The sequence below is a fragment of the Nothoprocta perdicaria genome, unplaced genomic scaffold, assembly GCF_003342845.1.
Source record: "Nothoprocta perdicaria isolate Ctin4 unplaced genomic scaffold, notPer1 scaffold_8, whole genome shotgun sequence".
NCBI lineage: Eukaryota > Metazoa > Chordata > Aves > Tinamiformes > Tinamidae > Nothoprocta > Nothoprocta perdicaria.
The window spans coordinates 8,561,814-8,586,337 of NW_020456087.1; the positions used below are offsets into that span (position 1 = coordinate 8,561,814).

The 24,524-nt window shown below is 43.3% G+C and overlaps 1 protein-coding gene across 3 annotated transcripts; it reads right to left on the reverse strand.

Annotated features, from left to right (window-relative positions):
- Positions 1 to 556: 556 nt before the first annotated feature.
- Positions 557 to 24,073, reverse strand: ENTPD5 (ectonucleoside triphosphate diphosphohydrolase 5). 3 transcript variants are annotated; one of them, XM_026051729.1, is made up of 14 exons: positions 24,057 to 24,073; positions 17,793 to 18,067; positions 16,537 to 16,616; positions 14,481 to 14,624; positions 14,174 to 14,249; positions 12,663 to 12,698; positions 11,659 to 11,747; positions 9,015 to 9,094; positions 7,728 to 7,789; positions 6,274 to 6,375; positions 5,294 to 5,434; positions 4,895 to 4,951; positions 4,070 to 4,185; positions 557 to 3,904 (listed from the first exon to the last, which is right to left on the reverse strand). In XM_026051729.1, exons 2-14 carry the CDS (start codon positions 18,004 to 18,006, stop codon positions 3,818 to 3,820), a joined length of 1,284 nt encoding a protein of 427 aa, XP_025907514.1. In that variant the 5' UTR covers positions 18,007 to 18,067; positions 24,057 to 24,073; the 3' UTR covers positions 557 to 3,817. The 3 variants fall into 3 exon arrangements, with proteins under 3 accessions (XP_025907514.1, XP_025907515.1, XP_025907513.1); XM_026051730.1 differs by lacking the exon at positions 24,057 to 24,073 and adding an exon at positions 23,727 to 23,790; XM_026051728.1 differs by lacking the exon at positions 24,057 to 24,073 and adding an exon at positions 21,806 to 21,852.
- Positions 24,074 to 24,524: the final 451 nt, after the last annotated feature.

Genomic DNA, 24,524 nt, shown 5'->3' on the forward strand with positions numbered 1-24,524 from the left:
TGTCAACTCAAGACATTTCTTAAAAAAATATATAAATTTTATAAAATAATTAAAAATATTATATATACAGGAAACAACAGACATATATATATATATTAAAAAAATCTGTCTCTTGTTTCTTGTACCCTCCTCCCTCCCCCATTCTTGGTACTTTATTTAATAAAGGGTGTTTCTTGTGGGTTCTCCCAGCCCAGGAAAGAGAGGCAAGCCAACAGCAACATTAGGAAAGAAAACTTAACGCAGCTTGAGTATTGTTAAAAATGCTTTAATTACTAAAATAGACATTCAAGATATTCTGTCTTAGGCTTCAAACACCAGCCTTCTGTGCTAGACATTCGATTTGCACAACTTTTAAGTAATGCTACTGMGTATAACTTAGGTGAAGAGCTAGCCCATTATCAGGAATTAACATTACAAAGAAGAATTAAATAGGAGATGGGGACTGAAAGCCTTTGTTGTGTTTGCTCAGTCACTGACATTAAGAAGTCCCTGTTAGTGACCAGCTAAAAGACATTATGAAAAAGAAGATTAAGGGGGAAAAAAAAAAAAAGCAGGTAGAACTCTTCTCTTACAGAGCTGCTTAGCCTTTAGTTAAGCTAATAAATAATCTCATTGCACTAGGTAAGTGTGAGGATTTGACTGGCTTCTTTAGCTCCTCAAACCAGTAATGCGGATGTAAACAGCAGGGGCTCAGTTCTACAGCTGCTTGCAAAAGAAACCTTCAAGTTGAGTTTTTGTYTCTCTAACTGCAGATCAGGCCCCTGAGTGAGAGCAGCAGTTTTGCTGTAGTGAGCGAATGTGCCGCTGACACACRAAGGCCCTGAGCACTCACATTTAATGCAACAGGTACAGGAAAGCAGATGCTCCCACCCAGCATCCCATCCAGATGCTCCCTGGATTTGCAATCCCAGAGTGTGAAAAGAACACAGAAAAGGAACTTACTCTGCATGTCTTGGTCTAGTCCCTCCTCCCGTCCACCAAAACCAAACTGTTAAGTATTCCTCAGGGCTCGTGTAGAGGCAGGTGCACTTCTGCTGCACGTCCCTTGCACCCGGCCTTTCCTGCCCGTTTCAGCTGCACCTCGCGCTGCGTGGGTATTAACCCCCACCACGAAGCAAGAGAAGGTGTCACAGCACTGGTTCAGGCTGAAAGGCTTTTGGATTATTGAGTTTGCCAGTCCTCAGGAGTGACAGAGCTTGGCTGTCAACTACTGCATCCTACCTGTACTCTCTGAAAAAAACCCTCAACCAACGTAATTGCCCATGTGGGGATAAGATGAATATCCTGGCTGGAACCTTGTTGTGCAGACCAGACCATATACTAAATTTTGCCAAATAGCAGGCAGAGCAATGGGAAAGCTTGTGGATGCAAAGAGGGCAGCCTCCAGAACTGCCACCTTCAGGTGTGTAAATAGAAGCTCCTAGAGAGGAAGGCGGAAGTTTGGAGAGACACAGAGGCAATTACCAGCATGAACCTCAAGCCAGCCTCAGGGAAGGAAGAAGAAAGGTTGGATGCTCATTTAGTATTTCAAAGAAACAACCTGAATTTGCAGCAAGATGCCAGCGGTGGGACAAGTGCAGATAGCTGCATCCCCTCCCCTTGACATCCTCTTGCTGACTGAACTTCAAAAAACACATGCTGCCCTTTATAAAAAAAGAAAAATATGAGAAAGGGTAGTATAATAAATTACATTAAAAATTGCACTGCTTCCTCCAAGAAATGGACTAGCGCTTACACTAAGGCAACTTCTAAGTCTTCCAATTGCTTGGCAAGATGGCTTAGGGCATGRGTCCCCTATTTCCTCTCCTTGCTGGGAATCCTCCATTGTTTTTAAATCCAGCTTGCCGAAAAGCTAGTGATTGGGTAGCCTTGAATTTCACAGAAGTGAGAAAGGTGCCTTACGGGGTACAGATTAGTGCAAATGCCTAAAMGGAGTAACATGTTCGTTGCAAGACATCTGTGAATTAAAGCTTCCCTTGGTCACAGGCAGCAACAACTTCAGCTCTCTCAAGATTGGGGCAAATTAATCTTTTAGTTGTATATTTCATGGTTAGTAGAAGTTATTTTTTTTTATTCCATAGAAGCAAGCTGCTGAGCTAGCTGCCAGCTATTTCATGGAGTAAAACAGTTGTCCTGACTAGGAACGTTTGTTGAGAAAACAGATTTGGAGGCTCAAAGATTTTTAGAGATCTTGCTGCTCTCCACAGCGAATCAGACAAAAATCAGAATCCTAGCTGCCAAGATGCTTTATTTAAAAGGCTCTTMTCCCACTGCTTTATTTTTCTTAAGCTTCAAAACAGATGGAAAAAGTCACTTTAAAATGTTACTCAAATAGTTTCATCCTATCCTGCCAGAAAGCCTGGGCTTGAGCAAGAGAGCTGAACAGCTGCAACCCCTTCCTCGGATGCCCTGTTCTGCAGCCCTGCTGTATATAACAAAAGTAGGTACATACAGGCTGCTGTGCACGTTCCGGTCAGGATTCCCCCACACACTGTCACCCAGTGTCGTTATGGGTCCACTTCTGCTATGTTSAAGGGAGAAAGAGTTTAAAACCAGTTAACTCTACAAATTAAAACAGACTAAGGGTCTAACGTTTCCAACATTAATGTGAAGAGAACAGCTATTTCTGGTTTTGCTCTCCTTTGCTGTTTTTATCCATCTCACTCCCTCATCTATTAAGCAAGTGAAAATATGTTCTCTTTCAGCACAGCTGTGTATCCCAAAGGGAGAGGAGGAAGGGATGAGGCCAGGCTTCTCGAGGGGAAAAGAACAGCTCAGAGTATATTCAGGCCCAGTGGCTGCAGTGTTTTTACCCCCAGGTTAAACCCCCCCTTCCCCTTAGCTGGTCCTGCCCTTGGCCCTTCCCTGATTGCAGTTAATTTGAGTTACTGCACTAGAGGGCCCCGGGAGCACCCGACTCACAGGAAAGGAGGCTGGGAGCACCTTGCTACGAAGAGAGAAACAGAACCGGGTATAAATGTGACGAGCATTTCTTTGGCAACACAGTTTACACAGCTGGCAGTTCTCTCTTGTGCCAGYACAACTGTTTGTTTTCAGGACATGGGAAATGGGTCCAGGTACCAGCTCTGTGGCCAGGTGTGGCYGCTCAGTTTCCTGCAGTTAATGGGCAGCACAAAGGTGGGAACTAAAACAGCAGGAACCCACATTCTGCTCAAGACACTGCTGCTGCCTGAATAAATGCTGAAGTTCCCCGACACCTTTCCCAAATCCATGTCCAAGGAGTGCTTATAGATGAGTCCTTCGAAGTCTGGTACCATCCTGCAATGTGTAAGCTAAGCTAACAGCCARGAACTTGGAGCTCTAAGGCTGGCAGGACCCAGGGAAGCTCACTTTGAATGACTGTTGATACCCTCTTTAATTTCTATGTTTAAGGTTTCATGATCAAATTTCAGTTCCGTGTCTTTAAAACAAAAGGGAGAGGGAGAGAAATGAAGTGTGTCTAGCCTGCAACCGCGTGCCTGGCACCGTGTGCTTCTAGCAATGGGCTGCCTGCTCAGACGTGCTTGTGAAAGCCATCTCAGGCCCCGTGCATACAATCAACTTCAAGACCCTCGGAGAGAGTTCAGGCCTTCCGACTTTCAGAAGGCAGCTTCTGCATCACTTATGGCAATCAGAGTTACAAATCATACCGTGGCAGCTCTCATTGTGCAAGATGCCAATCCTGGATGAAGATCTGTTCTACACCTTTGGTCCATATTCTAATCTATGACTGACTCCAGCTAGGCAATGTACCTGGGGATTTCCATTTGCTTTCTCAGCCTTTCGGAAGTGGCAAAGTCCACAGGAGCGTCACGGCTCAGTAGGTTAACCCCAGAGACTGCAGCAGGTGAAAAGTAGCACCCAAAGTCCAGCTGGTTTCTATGTTGTTCACTTTCTTTGTTAACTATAAGTGAAGAAAAGTGAGTCAGTCATTCCCAGCAGTTCTCTGGATCCACAGCTTGCCACAGATCACAGCAATTACATGCAACAACCTTGAAAAACCTCGGTAGCTACTTAGCCTGAAAAATGAACTAGAGCACCTTGGTTCATTGGGGTTTAAGTGTCTTACCTGCAGGAGCGTGCTGTCCCTAAATCCAAAGCCTTCCTTTAGTAAAGCAGTGATGTAAGTGAGATCCATGCACAGGAAAGGACTGGCTGAGCTGAACCTCTCCATGTTATCACAGACTAGAAAAAAATAAAAACAAAACAAAAACACACAAAAAAGTAAAAACCTCAGCAAAATAAAGGAACTTTTGTCTAAATTACAAGCTCAGCTCTGAACRACATAACTAAGTATATTCTGATGACAAACACGGTTTACAAAATCATCATCAGGATTTATCAGTCTTCAAAGGCAGAGACTGCTCTTTAAGCTAAGGTTGTAGCTATCAGGTGCACAGCATTCAATTCTGGATAGATAACTTTAAAAACCCCACTAACTCCATAAATACTAAATTCAAGTTCCAGGAAGATGGAGGYTCTTCTTTTCCCAGGAGAAGGTACAAAATTAGAACAAACATTTAGAAAACGAATGCCAGAGGCAGGTAAGGAAGGGAATGCAGAAGCCATTCTTAAAGAACTTATATTCCTTTTTTCTCTCTCCATTTAGTTAGGGATCAAAAATAACGTAAAGAGACAAAATCTAAGTTTAACAAAAGTCACTGTTCTAAATTCAGAGATTCTCAGTTTGACAGATAATTTTCTGTATTATAATCATGGTTAAGTGCATAATTATCAGCACAAAGGAAACTGAAATTCCTTTCCTTCYTGAATAGAAATGCAAAGTATCTAACACTTGTTTCCCTCACTGTTCTTCAATACTGTCTCCTACAGTTACAGATGTTGTCCAGATGTTGTTGAGTGGTGACAGGGCAGGGACATACAGGGACATTACCTTCTTTGGCTTTTCTTTCAAAATCTCTCACTTCCAGAACTCCTCCTTCTTCGTAATCTAAAAGAGAAGAGGTGAGGAAAACACCATCATAAACCTGAAAGCATCAGAGTTCTAAATTTTAAATTGATCCTGGAATATAACCAGTGAGGGTGGGAGGTCTGACAGTTTCAGATGACAGAACAACAAGTATAACTGGAGCTCGGAGTACACTGCTGAGCCCTGAGCCACAATCTGCACTCATGGATACACATCCTTCTCCTGAAGGTGTCTCGGACATTTCCTCATCTGAACACCTTCCCTCTTCCTGGATCCATTCCCATGGATCCAGTCTCCAGGGTTGCTTCATCTACCTTCAGGTAGATGTGCTCACATACAGTAGATGACCCCAAGCCCATTTACCAATCAGGTTGGTGTCAACAGCTCGATCGTAGTAATAGGAGAAGGCATAGAAGGAGCTTCCCCGAATCTCATCTGGTTGGTGCAGTTTCCCTTTGATGATCTTCAGTACTTCCAGGTAGCAAGGCTTGAATCCCGTTTCTCCTACCAGTTCAAACACAGACAGGGATAAATCAAACAGGGTAAGCCAAAAAAGTCATCAAGAAGAATCAGTGACAACAGCATTAAAAACAAAGAAGCAGAAATTAAGGAATCAGAAGAGGTGAAAAGAGCTTAGGTTTCCTCTTACATGCAATAAGGACCCTGTATCACTATCATTATGTGGTACCAGAGCAGATCACAGTAAGAGCTGAAAGGTGCAGTGAGCAGACCAGTGCAGGTGAGCAACAAAGCTCCCTCCATATAAGGCAAGGCTCCCACTGATAAATTTTGTGGTCAACAGTACTTCATTTTTATTTACTATTACCTACTAGATAAAACTTTACTTTCCACGCCCCTCATATTGTAATTTTACAATCCACTCCACACGTGTAATCTGCGGCTCAGCTCTCATGTTCTCCATTATAAAGCAAAGCAATTTCAGTAACCAAAGGGGTCTGTTCTAGTCGCTTATGGTAGCAATTTCATATTCTGTATGCAGCATTAAGGACAGCAAGAGGTTAAGAAATAGTTCCTCAAATGAGAAACACTTTGGCTCCCCAGTTAGGGTACCCGAACTGAGCCTCAGAAAGGGCTATTCTACTTGCACAAGTAACCGACACTTCCTATAAAGAAAGCACTTGCAGCAAGTGATCACAGGCAGCGCAAGCAGCTATTTTTATCATTCCAGATTTTGTTTTGGTTCTGTCAAAAGAATTCCACATTGAAGTCCATATGTATGACTGAACAGGCAGCCTTCATAATCCAAAGCAACTGTGGGGTGTTTGCAAAGCCTCTGGAGATGAGACTTGTCTTGAAAGGAGCACCAAGCCTCCCTAGCTCACCTTCTTTGTTGCCACCATACCGGTACTTCACTCCTCCAAAGTGCCACTCTGCCTCCAGCTGCTTTGGCAAACAGGAACTGCGGAACATCTGTCCATCTACAGCTGGAATTAGACCAGAAGGGAGAAAGAATCAAGTTTAGCATAACTGCTAATTGAACTGTTGATCAATATCCAGAATGAGGGTAGAACAGGCTCAAAGCCTTCACTCAGCTCTTGAAGCAAAAGTTAAGGAAATCTAAACTGATGAATACCAATTAATGGATTAAGCAGCAGTCTCAGCCTAGAAAAGTGGCACCCTCTCTATCTTGCAAGTTGCAGAGCAGTAGGACTTGTAATTTGCTAATCAGTTTATCGGAAACAGATATCTGGCTAGTTGCTGTTCCATAGAGAAGACAAAAAAATAGTTATAAATTGAACACCCAAATACACAAACCCTAAAAAAACAGCAGATGACTGAGACAGCAAAGACCAAAACTCCTCCAAGGCCAATATAGGCACCATTAAGTGCAACCTTTCTGATTCAACCACAAGTTTTGTAACAAAGAAGAAAACACAATTACAAGGGCCAGCACAGGCCTGAAGAAAGGCTCCTTGGTAATGTTGGAGGAGGACTGTGCAAGGGTGCAAAGTTTGCTATGGGATGTTTAGCAGAAGGATCAAAGATASAAAAAGGGAGGGATCAAAATACATCAGGGAGGAGCATGCGCGGCAAAATGCAGAGGAAGGAGAAATAAAGAGGCCAACTGCATATAAGCCAGTTGCTGGTTAGTAATTCTTCTCAGCCTGAGGTCTGTGCCTTATRAGCGCAGTCTGTCCTATCTTCTTGTAAAAAACCCTTGTCCCCAGAGATGGGACAAGTCACCCAGGGCCTGGGCACGGGTGCTGGAAATAGTTAAGTTCTGGAACAGAAATTGTSAAGATCTGTGAACATGAGGGTGCATGTCAGCCGAGCGAGTGATACACTAGTGAACATCAAGCCAGATGAGGCAGGAACAGAAACAACAGGAAGCCTGAGAGGGCCCACAGGACCAGCCAGACACCTGAGAGCTGCAAAGGAGGCTCTCCCCTACGCAGCCCTCCTTAGGAGCAGGATCTATTCCTGCTGCCTGTGTTTATGCGGACGCCGCTGAGCTGTGCGAGCGCCGGGCGCTGGCCACGCTGGGGTACTCAGGCACGTGCAGCTTGGAGACTGTGCTCAGTCTCACTGCTGGCCAGACCTGGAAACAGGGAAAATATGTGGGAGGCCCCCGAGGAGGGAGGAATCCCTTAGCTCCTATAATCCACTGCATTCTGCTGTCCTTATCAAGTGGTAGTCTGAGTTTCTGGACGGGTCTCTATTAAGGAAAACAGGAAAGCATGAAGCACAGATGTGGAGTGACTAGAAATGAGCTGTTGCATAGTTTAAGTGTCTTCATCTCTTCAAAAATCTTCAATGTTTTATCATTTTAACATACCTTTTGAATCCAAAGCTCCAAGTGTTGCTAGTCTGGCAGCTTTTAGTCCAAAACCCAARTAACTGCAAACAACAAAATTTTTATTTTGTTTTAGTTCTTGTGTATCTACTGAGCTTTATCCATAGCTTTTTCTTAAATTGYAGAACACCAAAATCAAATTCCTTTTCTCTGCTTTGTACCAATCTCCCTTTTCTATTTTATAGTTTCTTTTGCCAGAATAATTCTAAGTACAAAAAGAACAACCCAAACCCAAGACTTACACAGTACATTAAATGCGTAAATATGAAACTGCGGAAGGAGGTTAGAGGTGGTGTGACATCTACAAAGCTTTGCTTGGAAAGTAGAAAAAGCACAAGTAGTTTTAAATACAAGGGAGGAARAAAGGCATGTGAGGAGCACATGGAGGATGGGATGCCCACTTCTACATGACACAAACCACACTACGTGGTCTTAAGGCAAAACTTAGTAGAACTGGAGAACCTCCTATTAAATGTGTGCATGTGTTGAGATGGGGGGGCTGAACCTTCCTCATGAATTTACCTACAGCTTAACAGCACACTCCTGTGCTCACTATGAGATAGGACTGTTAACAAAACCTATAAGGAAGCCATTACAGGACTGGTAAAAACCACTTGGATATTCACCTCCGGGTCTGTATTCTGCAAGTAAAAACTCTGGATATCGCTGTAGACCTCTCACATACTTGTTAGCTTAGCTAAACAAGCAAAATTATATCAGTGCCTAGCAAATACCCCCCAGACTAGTTCAATAATCTGTTGTGCTCCACAGTCCGTATTAGTTGCAGATTTATTTCTTGTTTTTAATTGCTCTGGATTTTTTTTTTTTTTTTTTAATCTCAGTTGTCTATGAGATTGGACACTTGGAACTAAGAACGAGAGAGGAGAAAAGTCTCAAGCCCTCTTCTCAAATCTCTGACTACGTTTAGTTCTGACTGCTGGGCATGATACCCACCCTTCTGCTTGCTCTGTAAAATATGGCCCAAAGCCAACAACAAAAATACCTCCCCTTAGACATAATGAATTGAAAGCTTCCTCTTGGTTTGACCAACAGAGCAGTGTTCCCTGTGATATTAACAGTGATCCCAGAACTTTGGCAGTCAACTAATGCCATATTCCAGGTCAGCTGTTTCAAGGAGATAAGAAACACAGTTTAAAAAGTTGTGGTCTCAACAGCTGGCAACAGGATGACACAGCACATTTGTGGTTATCTCACAGGCTGCAGAAATATTAATTTTCCTGCGAGGAAATTCCACCTTTTGCCTCTTACCTGTGGGTATAGAGCTTGTAGGTGCTATTAAACATTTCRAATGAGGTAAGAAAATCCCCAGGAGTTTGCTTCAAGGTTTCCTATAAATAAATAAATTAATTAATTAATTTGAGGATCCATTGAAAAAAAAGACACTTTGATGTAATATCACAGATATACAGGGTTAATTGCACATTCATCTGATCCGCTTGGAGCAAAAATGACATTTTTTTCCATCACCACTTAAGTATTTTGCAAAACATTTACCAGAATTTATCTATATGCATCTTTCTGTTACTGTATTATATAACAAARAACTGAAACAAAGATCAAGGTGAAGATATCTTGTAATTGAGGATACCTGAATTTTTCAGAGTGCTTCTGTGCTACTCCACATTTACACAGAGCCCCCACTGAAGTCAGCTGTGCTATGAGCACTATGAACATCTGCAGATCAGACTAAAGGTCTTATTTCAGGAACTTGGAAGAATCACAAATGCAAGGCAAACTTTAAGCCAGGTTCTCCCCTGGTTATACTTAACTTTAAACTGACTAGTCAGATACTCAAAGAAAGACTCTGACCATTCATTCCCAATCTCAGGGCTGCTTTACCTTCTGATTAAATGAGGATTCTCTAAACCACCCTCTCATTTCACCATTTCCAGCCTTCTTCCTTTCACATCCTTCTCTCTGTGTCCGTCTCTGCCACCCTGCTAGCCAGCTCTATCTTCTTGCCAGGCTAACACTCATTCCCTCATCAACTTCAAGCAGTTTGGGGTTCATTGACTGTTTTTTTGTTCCCAGTCCCAGTCCCAGTTCCTAGTAGGTCTCAATCACCATTTCCATCTTTTCTCTGCTAGTGACCTAACTGTACTCTCCCATCCTGGCCCTGTGTTTCCACATCCAACACTCATCTGCTACGATTCCTAGGCAAAACAGCACAATTTTGGGGAGCACGAAAGCTGCAGGCTCCCGTTCTAGTAACCAGGTACAGCAAAACACAGGCCTGGAATCACACAGCCCTTAACAAATGCTTGCTCAAAACAGGAAGAGATTTGGCTGTACTTAGCTTAAGTCTCTCTTGAACAATAACTGCAATTTGGGTTGGGCTTTGGGTAGATTTTCATAGGAAGGCTGGTCACACTCTTGTCCCCTCCCCCCACCCTCCTGCCCTCAGCCCCTGCCAAATCTCAAGCCTTGTTCCTAAGCCTCAGATCACAACTGCTTTCAAAAAGGAAAGGTCCTGAGAAGGTTTTTTTATTGCTCAGACAAATAATTTTTTTCATGCCTTCCTTTCATGAAAATGAGCAGGGAAAACACAACTAAGGCCGGAGTCAGACAATTTTATGATTATAGTTCTAGTTTCATTTCTTAAAACTTTGTTAATATGACTATAAAAAAAAAAAAAAGCATAAGACTAGCTTAATAACAGTTTCAAGCAGTTCTCATTATGTGTCCCATCTGCTTCGAATCTGTATGTAGTATTTTGTTTAAAAAGACGACAAGAGCTAAAATGCAACTGGTTCAAAACAACAAGATTTTTTTTTGCAGATCAATGGAGGAAATCCTCACCAATTCTGAGCTTTTGACCTTTTTACCCTTCAAAAATACGCTGAGCTGCACAGGCCCTTTCTCGGGTGCGCCCGTTAGAAGCAGGCATGGCGCGCAGGCCGCCGCACGGCCCTTTGCTCCACGCCGCTCTACTGATCTGCATCACTGGTCGTGGTCTCCCAGAAACCTCCCAGGCTGCTTCCTGCAAAGCTCCTGGAGGAATGTGAATCCTGAGCTGCAGCCCGGACCCTTCACAGCTCTATTTATTCTCCAAGGCCTGACACACAACACGCCTTCCCGCTGGTCCAGTGCCCACTCCGGCAGGTGTTACCAACACAAAGCAGAGGGCAGTCCTTGAGCTGCCCTCAACAGGATAAGGTTGCATGTCATGTTTTAACATGACCTACCCTTGCAAAATTTAAATATTCCAATACGAAAAATATGCATTTTGTGGTTCACAAACACTATTCAAGACATTACAGTTCCTGTAAACAAAATTTGTTAAAGAAAGGAGACATTCAGGAAATGCAAAAGGGACACAGACAACTTCATAGATCACATCAAGGTACAGAATAATACAGTGTGCTGTTCAGCATCCATGTGATTTTCCTATGCACACTTCAGGCTTGTGTCTAGGCTCAAACTAATCCTAAAGGGTTACGGAGCTTGTGACAAATCCAGCAGAGATGAAACTAGGGGGCAGAGTGGGGATTTATCATAGGACATGAAAAGAAAGTGAGAAAACAGATTCTGCACATGCTACTATAGAGACAATTGTTCCATGAGAGCCTCCCCACCAACATTTAGTGAAGGGCAGATACCAGGCTTGGGTGGGGACAAAGGCAGAACCCAAAACTGATCTTATGTTTCTAGTAATATCCAAGCATACTCGCTGGCAGTGTTCTCCATTTTCTGCATACTAAAATGTGTATCCACATTAACAGGGCTTTCCTTGTCTAGGTCTAAACATCCTTCCCCCCCTTCCTCAGGCTCTGTGTGCGAGAAGTCCTGGCCATCACAGGTGCTCTGCTTGGGCCAGCAGTGACAAACGAGAGCGCAGCCCGTGCCCACAGGCCTGGCAGCCCCAGCCCACACACTCACATCTCCTCCTCACCTCAAACCGCGGCAGGAATGTGATTTGGGTTGAGGCTCCTCCCAAGTCCAGAGTCCCAACAGTGTGCTGGTTCTGGCCCGACAGCTGCCCTGCAAACCACATCATGCTCAGAACAGCCTCAAGTGATCGAACGCTAACATGGAGACTGCATGCAGAGCTTGGCGACCAACAAGACGTTCCCAGCRGGACAATGAAGGAGGCTGAAGTGGCCTTTAAAGGCCCCAAAGAAAGAAAAATACAATACACAAAGGCTGTGCCCTGGGATGCACACAAAAATAAAATCCGCATAGAACAGAAGAAARTGGCAAAGGGTTAAGGAAAAAAAAGAAGGAAAAAAAAGTGAGAGATTCACAGGACCTGCCTCTTTGCTACCAGCTTTACCTCTTCAGAGACAAAGGCACATAAGCCTCTAGGTACCCAGCAAAAGAAAGGTAAAGAAACAAGGCATCTCCATAAAATCTGTAACCACCATGCTGCTGAGCAAGAGCAGTAGGAAAAGAGCAGCAGGGAGAGCAGAAGCAGCTATTTATCATTTTCTCTTCAGCCAGAGCAGCTTTATTTCCCTTGTTCCGTCCAGAGCACGGACTTTTTCTCTTCCTTGTGCTGGACTGCATTCTTGAAACTCGGGGCCAGCAGAGTTGAAGTACCAGCACATGCCCTCTTATTTTGTTGCTCAGTTTCCGCTGGGACGAGGCGCACCTTCCTGTCTCCCACGTTCTAACAGATCAGCAGCACCACTAGGCCAACGAACTGCAGAAACCAGTTGTCAGAGCAGCTCTGCCTCCCAGTCCTGAAGCATCTGGATCCAAACTCCTGCTTCTTCCTACAGATGTGGCCCAGCCTCAAAGACCTGCTCTGCCCCAGAGAATCTACTGCATTAGCCTTGTTGCCAGCRTGAGCAGGAAAGGGAATGCACAGCAAGCAAAGCAGAGGAACTTAGGGCAACCACTTTTGAAGGCGAGAATTGGATCACACTTAGCGGGCAGTTACACAGAATTAACTACCTGTCAGAAAGTTCACAGTGATCCAGGCTAAAATTCCTGCAAAAAGTGAAAAAAAGAAGAAATAAAGTCACCACCAAACACCACCACAGCCTCTTCTCCATTCTCACCTCGTCCCCTGATTTATTTACCTGTAAGCCACAAATAAGGCAATATAATTGCACATGCTTCATAAATTAATTCAAGCGCATAGTTAAATTATATGAGCCATTATTGACTTGTTAAAAGCTGATARACWGWSMMARKTSAMYTKKSWCWGTYTATGYAACTGCAACATGCACAAAAATCAGTTCTAAAATCCAACAGTATACAAAGAAGTAAYGAGCACAGTTTTCCTTTGGCATCTGTTTTTCATCATTTCCATTCCTAATCTCAAAATTGCATCCATGCTTCTCTGAGTTTTCATGTTGCAGTTTGTGTAGCTACACTAAGAACACAGCGGCAGACAGTGAAACTCRAACAGCTCTTCTTTGCCCCCGTGACTTGCTTTATGCTGGCATGATCAGCATCCAAATGTCGGGGAACAAGCAGCAGCAGCAGAGACTCTATTGTTAAATATATCTCGGCAGGTTACACTGTGCCCTGTTATGCCTCACTGCTCCTGCTACCTGTCAACACAGCACTCCTGCCCGCTTCACAATTCACCTGTTAATCCTAATGAAATACTATGCATTGCAGAGTGCTCCACCAMATACTGGTAGACTTCATGTTTCTCTTCCTTTTCTCTTGGTTCATAGAGCTAGATTTGGCTCTTCCATCTTTCTTTACTCCATGTAGTAGTACTTTAAGCTTCCTGATATCTTTTTTTTTTTCCCTCTTACTGTGCACCCTCTAAATTGTCAGTATACCCACGGTAACAAATTGTTACAGATGGTGCCATCACAGATAGCTCTTATCAGAGCCATATGGAAGGATTATTACCTGCCTATTCCCTAACGTAAAATTTCTGGGTATGCAGTCAAAAACGTTAAACTGCAAATAAATCACCATTCACTCCCGTCCTGCACTATATTTCAACTTTYGCTTCTTATTTCAGGTTACTTTACTAGCTGCATTTTCTCCAAGCTTTTTTTAATTACCTGCCTAGCTTTATATTTCTTTAATACTTGCCAATGATCCCATTCCTTGTTTAAGGTAAGAACCTTCAAGCTTACCTAAAAACTGATGAGCTAAGCATAACTATTTGTTAAACTATGCTATCTTTGTAGAACTTACTAAGCACTTCTCATAAGCCTCCCAGCTTGCTGTAAAACAGTGCCTTTCAGAGGTGAGCTACTACAACACTATCTTTATTTCCAGCAGGGTCCCCAAACATGCTTTAACTGTTTAACCTGCATAGTTTTTTTCTAAAACAGCCAGAAATGAGGTTCTTTTCTGGCCCGAGGCTCTACCTTTTGGATGATAACGTATCATTTAACTGACTCAAACCACTTTTTTATATCTGTATTTATAGTCTAACGAACAATCAAATAATCAGAATCTTCCTTTCACTTTTTCCTCCTTCTGAAACCCACCTTCATATGATCCATCCAAGATGCTCACACTGTCCTCTGGAACAAGAAATGGTGATTCCTCAAAGACTTCTCTCACCTGAAGAAAGAAAAGAAAAAAAAAGAAAAAAAAGAAAGGAGTCTTTAGTCTTAGAGCCTTGTTTTGCTCTATGGTGGCAGAGGAAGTTTTCCTTTTCATAGCAGAAGGAAAGGAGACAAGAATTTGTGGTTGTCAAAATTCCTCTTCTAGGCACCAAACAAATATCCTAAGTCATTCCCACCATGAAAGAAGCACAGAAACATTATTGCATTTGAAAGATCTTAATGTTACCTCTAACAGCAGGGCCTGAGCTTTCTCCTCAGACAGCAAGCGCAGCCCAGCAGTAGCTTTTAACACCACGGGCGTTTTTTTCCAGAGATGAGGTGGCACCGCATCTACGGCCATGTCCAGCAACCTTTTGACAGTTTCAGCACCCTAAAAAGAAAGGGAATAGTTTTTTAGTGTTTTTTTTTTTTCTCCTTTCCCCTTCTTCTGCAGGAGGAAAACAGCAATGAGTCTCCACACTCCCCTTTAACACTAGTGGAATATATATTCCATAACAAGAGGTCTCTCACTCACAGTAACTATAATAACTTGTCAGTTACCAGCACTAGGCATTTTAAAAAAACCTTACAGGGCCTATCTGCACTGGAAGAATAGATTTTTTTTTTTTTTTTTAAATATATCTTATGAGAGAGAAATTTTGCTGTGCATGGAGAGTATTTTGGGGAAGAATGGAAAGCAAAGGAACTGATTACCTGACAAGCAGACGTTTTGCAGTGCAATGAAACTAAATGGGGCAATTACTGACTGAAGCTGCAGAGGGGAAAAAAAGCTCAGGAGGAAGGTCTGCAGATTTCACTAAGTGCAATACAAGAATTTCAAATGTGTCCATAGCAATTAGTATAATTAAAGTGCCAGCTGTGGAGCAGCAACACCTGAGGTACAGGCCTCACTGCTTGGCTCTCAATTATACTGCTCTAACAATTACAGTTTAGCACTAGCAATAAAACACTCTTGTGAAATTTCTTCTGGCTTTTTGTTTCAGAATAGGAGAGAGGGAAGGGGCAGATTTATCCCTCATCCAACCTAATAAAAATGCAACTTAGTGAAATCATGCAAGATTACATCAAAATTCACGAAAAAAAATCAACTTCTCTGAAGTTTCACACTCAAATTCCTGCAGCAAGGTAAGCACTGAGTGCAGCAGAGCAAACTGACAAACCTGAAGCTTCCCCTGTGCTGCCCCTAAAACTAAGGCCACTAAAGGGCACAAAAAACAGACTCCACTGCATCCTTTCTCCAGCACCTCGAGCTTGTGCAAGAGCTCCCTGGCAGCACAGGGGACCTGGAAACGGCAGCTTACGTCAGGACTAGCCCCTGTGTTGCTGTAGCTCTGACTGCCCTGCTGCTCACCTCCTCTGGCTCCTGACTAAGGGAGCAMCGTGAATAAGCATATCACACATGCAGTCACAACCATCCCGCTCAAAAACTGCATTGAATTTCATTACTTAAGTTTCTTATTACAATTTTAGATTACACATTGATAACCAATTGTSGAAAATGGAACTGTCCACCTGTGCTTTGGAAAACTCCATGTATAAGCAAAAAAGAAATCCCCAAGCAAAAGAAAATTGAAAATCACTGATCAGCTAACTCTGTGATAAACTGAGCATGACTGAAATGGCAAGTTATTAAAAATCTAACGACAGTGGCAGTGAATGGATTTTCAGAAATATTAAGAACTGAACTTACCAGTTCCATGCATTTTAACAATTCTTTCCCTTCTAATTCCTTAACCAAAATTAGCTAACAGTGAGTATACATAAAATTACATTTTTTTAGTCAAAGAATGCTTTGTCAGCATTACATAAATCAAAAAAAAAAACCCTCTTCCTTTTTATGTTATTGTTATTCTTATTTCTAAATGAAAATAAAGTTTTTTAAAAAATATCTTTACTCATATTTGGCGTTAGCTGTGGGGGAAATAAACATTGAATAGGGATGCTGCTGGAGCCAAAAAAGAAAAAAAAAAAGTCTTTGAAATTCTGTCTAGTTGAATAACAAGCTACCAGTCCATTAGTGTAATGTGTGGAATAACAGCTCTCATTTCACCACATAGAAATTAATTCACAAAGGTAACGCAATGACCTTAGAGAGGCAACAAGAGAACCTTTAGCTTTCTTTTTTTTTTTTTTTTTTTTTTTTTTTTTTTTTTTTTCCTCTCTCATCTGTCTGCTTAACAATTAGTAATATTCAAACTGTTTGGGAGAGTCCAACTAACACTAGTAAAAGGAAAAAAGCAAACAAAACAAGATCAAGTTACAGGAATAAAGGAGAGCCTTACCTTTTCAGGCTGATCAGCATATGCAGAGAGACCTGGCTTCACAGACTCAAAGATTTCCCCTTCCAGCTCTATAAGCTTTTCTGCACAAATCAAATTTTACAAGAAATTGCCAACAATTCACATCTTCCTCAGATTCAAAATTACCCTCTGCAACCCCTGTAGAGTGACTATACTCCATTTCCCTTAGCAAACAATCTTATTTCCTTCTCAAGACAAGCACTGTGCCTTTATTAAGAACACAATCTTAATTTGCTAACAACACATCAAGTTATATATAACAAGATGTTCACATTTTGTACTGGTGAACTATGATAAATTATAAGAAGTGAGTATAAGTGTTAACAAATTTTACTAAAATTAGACAACACTTCTACCTGCCAAACTGTGAAAAACTAGTTGAAATGAAGTACCTTTACAGTCAACTCAGTTATTTTATGGTGATTAATCTAGTTCAGAGCTACAAGGAGAGGTGGAGAGACTTGACTGTGCACAGATACTTGTCTGCTAAACCAGACAATGTGACCATGGCTCCCAGGGCAGTCTGAATCTAGGAGCCATCCCTGCGTATCATGGGGCAGGTTAAGTCCATCACAGCTGGTGGAGCACAAGCTCTTCCAAACTCAAGAAAGCCACACAGGTGCACTGTGCTATCCATAAGGGCTTCTTGGATGCCCTTGCAACCCTCTTGCTCATCATAACTCTCTTGAATTCTGTTTTTCACTCTCTTGAATCCTATTACATGTGCAGACAACTAGGGTACCTCTACACTGTGTCCAGATATGCTGGCGTGTGCTGCAGGTACACGAGAGCTCTCTTCCTGGAAGCAACACCTTAGTGGTTGCAGCTCTAATTAAGGCTTTGCAGCAAACTCAAATCCCTAATATATGCAAAATATAGATCTTTCCTGTTATAATACAATTTGACACAGAGTTTGACAAAGGATAACAAACTCCTCTCCAGGCCTTTCAAGATACTCCTTTAAACAACTGCACAGATGGAAGATCTTTGAAAATTCAGAATCCTTCATGCCCAGAGTGAAATGTCTGGGCTTTCAAAGATTTATAGAAAAGATATTTTCACAATGAAATGCCATCACAAACGGACAACAGTTATCTCCCACAGGCCCATTTTAAGGGCAGAGAGTTAAAATCTTCAGGTGTTTCCACATTCTGGGTAGACATAAAAGAAAATCCTTTTTGGGAAGTCAGAGCTTGACTCAACATACTGCAAGTGCACAGACTGACACAGGGCCTTACCTGGGCTCTTCTGCACAAAGGTGTAAATGTGAATCCGCGTTCCAGTGCTGCCTGCATCAAACATTATGCCATAAAAAGTGTTGGGCTTGGCATTTATAGGACATGTGTTAGGTGGAAAAAGCTCCTGAAACCAYATCTCCCTGTTTGAGTGGGAAAGAACGCAGGACACAGAAAATGCCACAGCTAAAAGAATGGGGAGTCTGGAAGCTGCCATCCTGCTGGGTCCCCTTGGGCTCCTGAAGTATGGATCAGCACTCACAGAGCTCCAGTGGTTCCTGCAGAGAGAAAAAAAACATGAATCACATTTACCAAAAACCTCCTTAAAACGACTGCTGGAAAAAAAAAAAAAAAAAAAAAACTGTCTGCACACAGATATCCTGCCCTTCCGGAAGGATGCAAGGATGCTTTTCCATACTCCATGCAAAGATGTGAGGTATCGCACTTAGTGCTACAACTGCATCCAACTGCTTCATCCTGTCGTAATAAAGGTTTTTCCATCTCCCAGACACAGGCTAGTTCAAGTAGTTTGCTTCTATGCATTTCTAATTTTGATTTTATTCAGACATTTTTTTTCCCTCTGACTGGCTTGAAAGCAATGAAGATTTACAGCCTTTAAGCTTCCCCAAAGCCCCAGTTTTATCTGAACACAAGCACCATCTAAGTGAAGCTCAGGAAAGAATCCCTTTGCCCTAACATCTGCACACATGAGATACTGTGGCAAGAACACAAGTGTTATTCAGAGGCACAAACAAAGGGAATTTCATCTCAGGCTAAGACCAGATGCTGGTGCAGATCAACATACAAAGCGTGAAGGCAGATCCTTCCAGCAGTACCCTGGTCCCCGAGAAAAGCCTGTTCTGCACAAGTTCTGAACTGCTCCAAACAGCGCTCTGCAGCCAGGCTCCGCTTCTTGATATTGCTCCATACTTTCCCTTTCTGGCTTCAATTTGGTTGTTTACTCTTTTCCCTTGAAAAGTTTTCATTTTCAGAGTTTAAAAAAAAAAAAAGCCTTCCCACCTGGACCAGTCACCCTGAGCACTCAAACTGCCCACACAGCTTCCAACAAGCCAAGGCCCTGAGGCTGCATGACACAGCATCACGTATCACAGTATCACGTAAGATACAAGAGCTACACACCTTTCTGTTAACACGTATCTCCTTGCATATATTTGTTTGCCTAAAACATGCAAATAAAGGAAATACCTAAGCACAAAAACATGTTGTTTCTGGTTGCCAAGCTAAAAAGGAGGAGAATATATAACTATCTTTTTTGGTTTTCACTTTGACAGCAGAAAGAGCAGCTGATCAGCTTCCTCACCATATGCAGCATCGGATGCATTCACAGACACCAGAAACACTCAGCACACACAAGGAGCAGGTGACTTGGCTGACCAGCTGTGTGGGAAGGGGAGAGCCATGGATGTTACCTTGACTTCAGGAAGGCTTTTGACACYCTCTCCCATAACACCCTCACRGGCTGATGAGATACAGCTAGATGAGCAGGCAGTGAGGTGCACTGCGAACTGACGGAGTGGCACAGAGTTGTGATCAGCGGGGCAGAACCTAGCTGGAGGCCTGTGGTGTCCCCTGAGCGAGTCAATACTGGCTCCAATATTAGCTTATTCGTCAATGACCTGATGATGCAAAATTGCAAGGAGCAGCTGATACCCCCCAGCCCTGCGCTGCCATTCAGAGGGAGGGACTTCAATGGGCTGCAGAGAGGGGAGAGAGGAACCTCAGGGAGCTCCATACAGTGAARTGCAGACTCCTGCACCTGGGGAGCAGCAACCCTGTGCACTGGTACAGGCTGGGGTTGACCTGCTGGAAAGCAGCTCTGCAGAGCAGGACCTGGAGGTCCTGGTGGAAAACAAGTTGAATGTGAACCAGAAATATACCCTTGGCCCAAGAGGGCTGGTGGAATCCTGGGCTGCACTGGGAGTAGGTCAAGGAAAGGATCCTACCCCTCTACTCAGTCCCAGCAATAGAATAAGAGGCCACAGGCACAAATTGAAACACAGGAAGTTCTGACTGAACCCAAGGAGTTTTTTTTTTTTTTTTTTTTAACTGCTAGAGTGACTGAGCACTGGAACAGGGACAGGTTGCCCAGAGAGGATGTGTAGCGTTCCCTTGCACAGACAGATTCTGGACATGACCCTGGGAAATGCGCTACAAGTGACAGTGCTTGAGCAGGGAGGTTGGATTAGATTTCCAGAGGTCCCTTCCAACATCAACCATTCTGTGATTCYGTAGAACAGTACATCACCCTCCAGCCACTAATTTACAGATCTATTTGTCCATAGCATTGAATATTCTATCCTATATGTGAGTCCATCTGCTCTCGTGTGCTTCTAGCCCTTAAATTCTTTTAGTGGTCTGTTCAGCGCCGTATGTTAACTGTCCCAAGGTCTTTATTTACTACCTATATTCTAAATTTATCCATTCCTAATCCCAATCTCTCTCCTTCCCTTTCTTTGTGAACTTGACCTGACCTCTATTTTCATGCACCCTCCCTCCCATCCCCAAAGAATTTTCCCTTTCCCTTCCTTAYCTTTCATCCCAGATTTAGCCATTCTACAACCTCCCTTATATAAAACATTCACCTTTGTGCCTCGCTACAGCAAAAAGAGATTAACCTTTATCCGCTCTCAGCAAACATGTCAYACTGGGTCATTCCTCCAGGGCTTTTGTAACTTGCTCAGGCGTTCAGGTCYCTCCACAGCAAACAAAACATACAGACTGTTGCCAAATAACCTTGATCATCTTTGTAATCTTTTACATATGTCCTCCCTTTCCCAGTAAATGGCCAGGGCTAAGAGCAGAAGCACAAACTCTTAATCCATTTTGCCCTAGAAGCATATTGTGAAAAGAGGCAGAAGGGGAGAAGTGATGTTAAGATTCCACAGAAAGGCAAGAGTACTGGCTGCCCTTCTGTKACAGAAGTCCCCAAAAATGGAACAGTGCTGAAACATTCCCATCTCGTGCAAAAAATCAGCAAAAATGTAGTTCTGAACTGTAAAAACTGAAAGTCTTATCTTCTACAGAACATGCTGAGCATTGCAGTTTTACAGTTACAGAGTTGTACTAAATATGTAGCTGGTTTTATTCACATTTGCTTCTACTGAAAATGCAAGGAGCTGTGCTGTTTTAACAGAATACAAAGCTGCATTAAAAATACTAGCTCCCAGTTGCTCGAAAGGGGTGTTATTCTTATGCATTACAAGTATTTTGTTTACTGAACAATCATGAAGAAAACTAAAGATCAAACTTGAGTCCTCCTACTGCAAACATAATGGGCTGCTTATACAAGCCTCAAATCTCAGCTGGTCTGATCAACTGGCACCACTAACTTAAATTTTTCTTCTCAGATTAACTAGTAGATGAGTTTTAGTGTCCTAACCACTCCCTCATTAAACCCCTCTGCAGTATCCCTTCTTAGTTACCTACTCAGGATTTTACTCTTCCCTTCCCTCATCAAGAGGGGAGAACAATCAAACCAAAAAGATCCCACCTCTTTGAGCCTCTCTGCTGAGTGGCGTTTCAGACCATTTACCCAAATGCACTCGCAATAATGTGAGAAGCACACAAGTAGATAAGGAAACTAAGAAATGAGAGGCAGACAGAAATGAGCAGAGCATGCCAAAAACTGCTAAGGATTTTGTAAAGTGAGAGCCTTAGGAAGGCATGGAGGAAAAAAATAGGGGAGAGTTAATCAAGAGGGMAAAATTAGTTAGTGAGAACCCAGAATATTATTTCTGAAAGCGTTTCTCTCAAACAGCTTCAGATGCCAGCTGATCCCCAAATGCAACAGGAGAGATGAAATGGACAATAAACAGCAGCAGTGAGGAAAGGAGAAAACAGGATAACGGCAATATAAGCACAAGTACATTAATAAAAGCAAGCAGTCCAGCAGGTGAACACACAGATTATCAATAATCTCTTTTTACCATCTTATTTTTTAAAAATGAGTAAAAATAATTAAAATATTCCCATTTGTGAATATATTAGGTATATACCTGAAAGCTGGACAGAAGCAACAGCTCCAAAAATTCCTAGCAAAATCCCCTTTGGAGCGCTGAGACAAGAAAGGGACTCTGCACGTCTTTTCTTCACTATCGGCCGGTAAGAGCCGACTATTTATAAGGCAAATTATAAGGTCACGGAGGCAGGTAAAGTATCACACGAGCTGTTTTACATAAATGGGAGTTTATCATTGCTCAATAGCAAGTGTGAAACATGCTCAGRAATTTACATGGGACAGATGTCAAGAAGCAGAAATACCAGGTGACCTCAACAAGCTGGTAAAACATTCACACGCACAAATGAGTTTACTTCAGCAGCCCTGGCCTGAATCCAGTCACGAAAGGTGGAATGCTCACTTGCAAGTATACAGCAAACCTCTGTAAATATCATCCATATAAGGCAGGATTGGGATCATAAAAGTTAAAGACACGCAGTATAGAGATGTGGAAATTATACAGGTTCAGAGAGCCAAAAATACCTGGATCCTGCAGAAAGTCAGAACTGAGTGTCCCAACCCCTGAGTCCTGTCCCCCGCTCCACACAAGGATGCAAAACAGCCACAGGAAAATCCCAGCCCCAAACAAATGAAACAAAAAACAATGTCAAAACGTAGTAAGAAACCATAGAAGAGCAAAGCACAACCACAGTTAGAATTTGCCATAAATAGAATATCATAGTGTTTTCAAGACAAGGAAGGCAGTTCCATTCTTTAACATTTTTCTGACCGATGAACACACAGAGCCCAAACTAAAGCAGGAGCTTCTCCCTGCACACACAGTCTGTCTGATGTGAGTGGAAGGGAAAGCAGTGTACTTCAGACRCACAAGATTTTTCCATGTTTCATTYCCTAAAATATTTTAGGGAAATATCTAGAAATACAGGAAAATATTAATAATCCGTATTTGCACATCCTAAATATTTTAGGAAACAAAACAAAGGAATTATGTAATTCAATTCACATTCTTATTTATTGCTCAAAGAAAGAACAATCATTCAGGTTAGAAAGTCTATTTTCTGCACTGGAAGAGGCACAAAATCTAATTCCCAGCTGAACAGCTCTTATAGTTAATACTAATGACCAGACAAATACATTTTTATCTTTTTCTTTTTTTCCTCTCACACGCAAGCAAAATGTCATTATGTTTTGTCCGGATTTACGCCTTGACAAAAACGAAAGCTTCTTAAAAGTCCATGGTTCTAAAGCCACAAGAGAAGCAGCAACTTAATTCACTACCAGAATTTTCTAGCATTTCCATAATGATAAAATTTTCCTTGCAAACATAATTTTAGGGCCAAATGCTGGACCCAGAACTTTAACTGCTAGGGGAAGAAAAAACAAACAAACGTGCAGTTTTGTTTCATCAGCAGCACTTMTCTTTCCTTCCCATACTGAGGCTCCAGAGGTAGCCACTAGGAATTATTTTCATTTTTGACCCATGGGATTTAAATCTCGTTATTAATTAGGCCAAGGCAGTTTCCCCCTGCCGAGACTTTCGTTATTCTCCTGCAGTTTGCTTCGTAGTGTCCCTATAAAACAGTTAACTCTTACAAGAGCACAAGTAATATCCTCTATTGGACCCGCAGSTACTGGTAGAGAACAGAGACACCCGGGGTAGCTCGAGCCTCTTGTTTCCAGCGCACTCAACACCCTGCAGTTTTGGTCTTCCCAAATCGGCATCTAGAATAATTCCGGGATGGGAACCTTAAGACCCTCCTTTTCAAATCTAATCATCATTAGGGCACAARTTTTTAGGTTTTTATATGCCTCGCCGCTAAGGCATTCTTTTTCCCCACTAGTGGTAAATAACGCATCAAATATTTATAGCAAACGTCCCTAAGAGACTGGGGCACTTTCATTTTCTCTGTCCAGGCAAGTGACAAGCATCTCCCTGACTTTTCCCATCTTCTTCCCACCTGGGACAGCAATAATGACAGACCACAAACTCCGGCGCTTCTCGGAGACGAGCTTCTCCCTGCCACTCGTAGGGGAGCACCACGAAACTCCCTCCGCAGGTCTGTGCCGGTGAAAGCGGCACAGCAAAAATAAAGCACCAGGGCTTCTTTAAAGAGCCGGACCTTGCGCTCTGGCGCTTTGACGCTGTCAAAGTCACTCGGCTCCTCGGCAAGTCTAAAACAGGCACAAACCGAGCGGGTSGCAGCGCCTACCCCGCCTGCCGCCGGCGCTGCCTGCGCCCGCCCCGCTCACCGCGCCGGCCGGCCGGGCGAGCCCCTCCGCAGCCTCACCCGCTCGCGCCTTCAGCCCCGCGGGAGCCGCTTCTCCGCGCTGACCTCCCGCAGCGCCGCTCGCAGCGCCCCGCTTGCCATTTCTAAGCCACGTTCGCGCTTTCCGCACACTTTTTTTTTTTTTTTTAATGGCCCCGCTGACGCAGCCGCAGAGCGCCTCGCCTCTCCCCGCCCAGGCGGCGGGGCCGCGCGCGCTCAGCCAACGGACGCGCCAACCGCCTTCAACGGACGCGCCAASCGCCTTCAACGGGCGCCGCGCAACGCGCCGCCGGGGGTGGCACTCGGGCAGCGCCTCCGGGAAGAGCCGCGGCTGCCATGGCAGCGCCGCGCTGTTCCCCCACGTGTCCCCACACCCGCCGCGCCGCGCGCTCACCGCTCGCTGGGAGCGCTCGCGGCGCCCCCATCCCGCCCGCGCCTCGTGTCGCCTCGGCGCATGCGCGTGTGACGCGCCCGGCGCGCGCCTCGGAC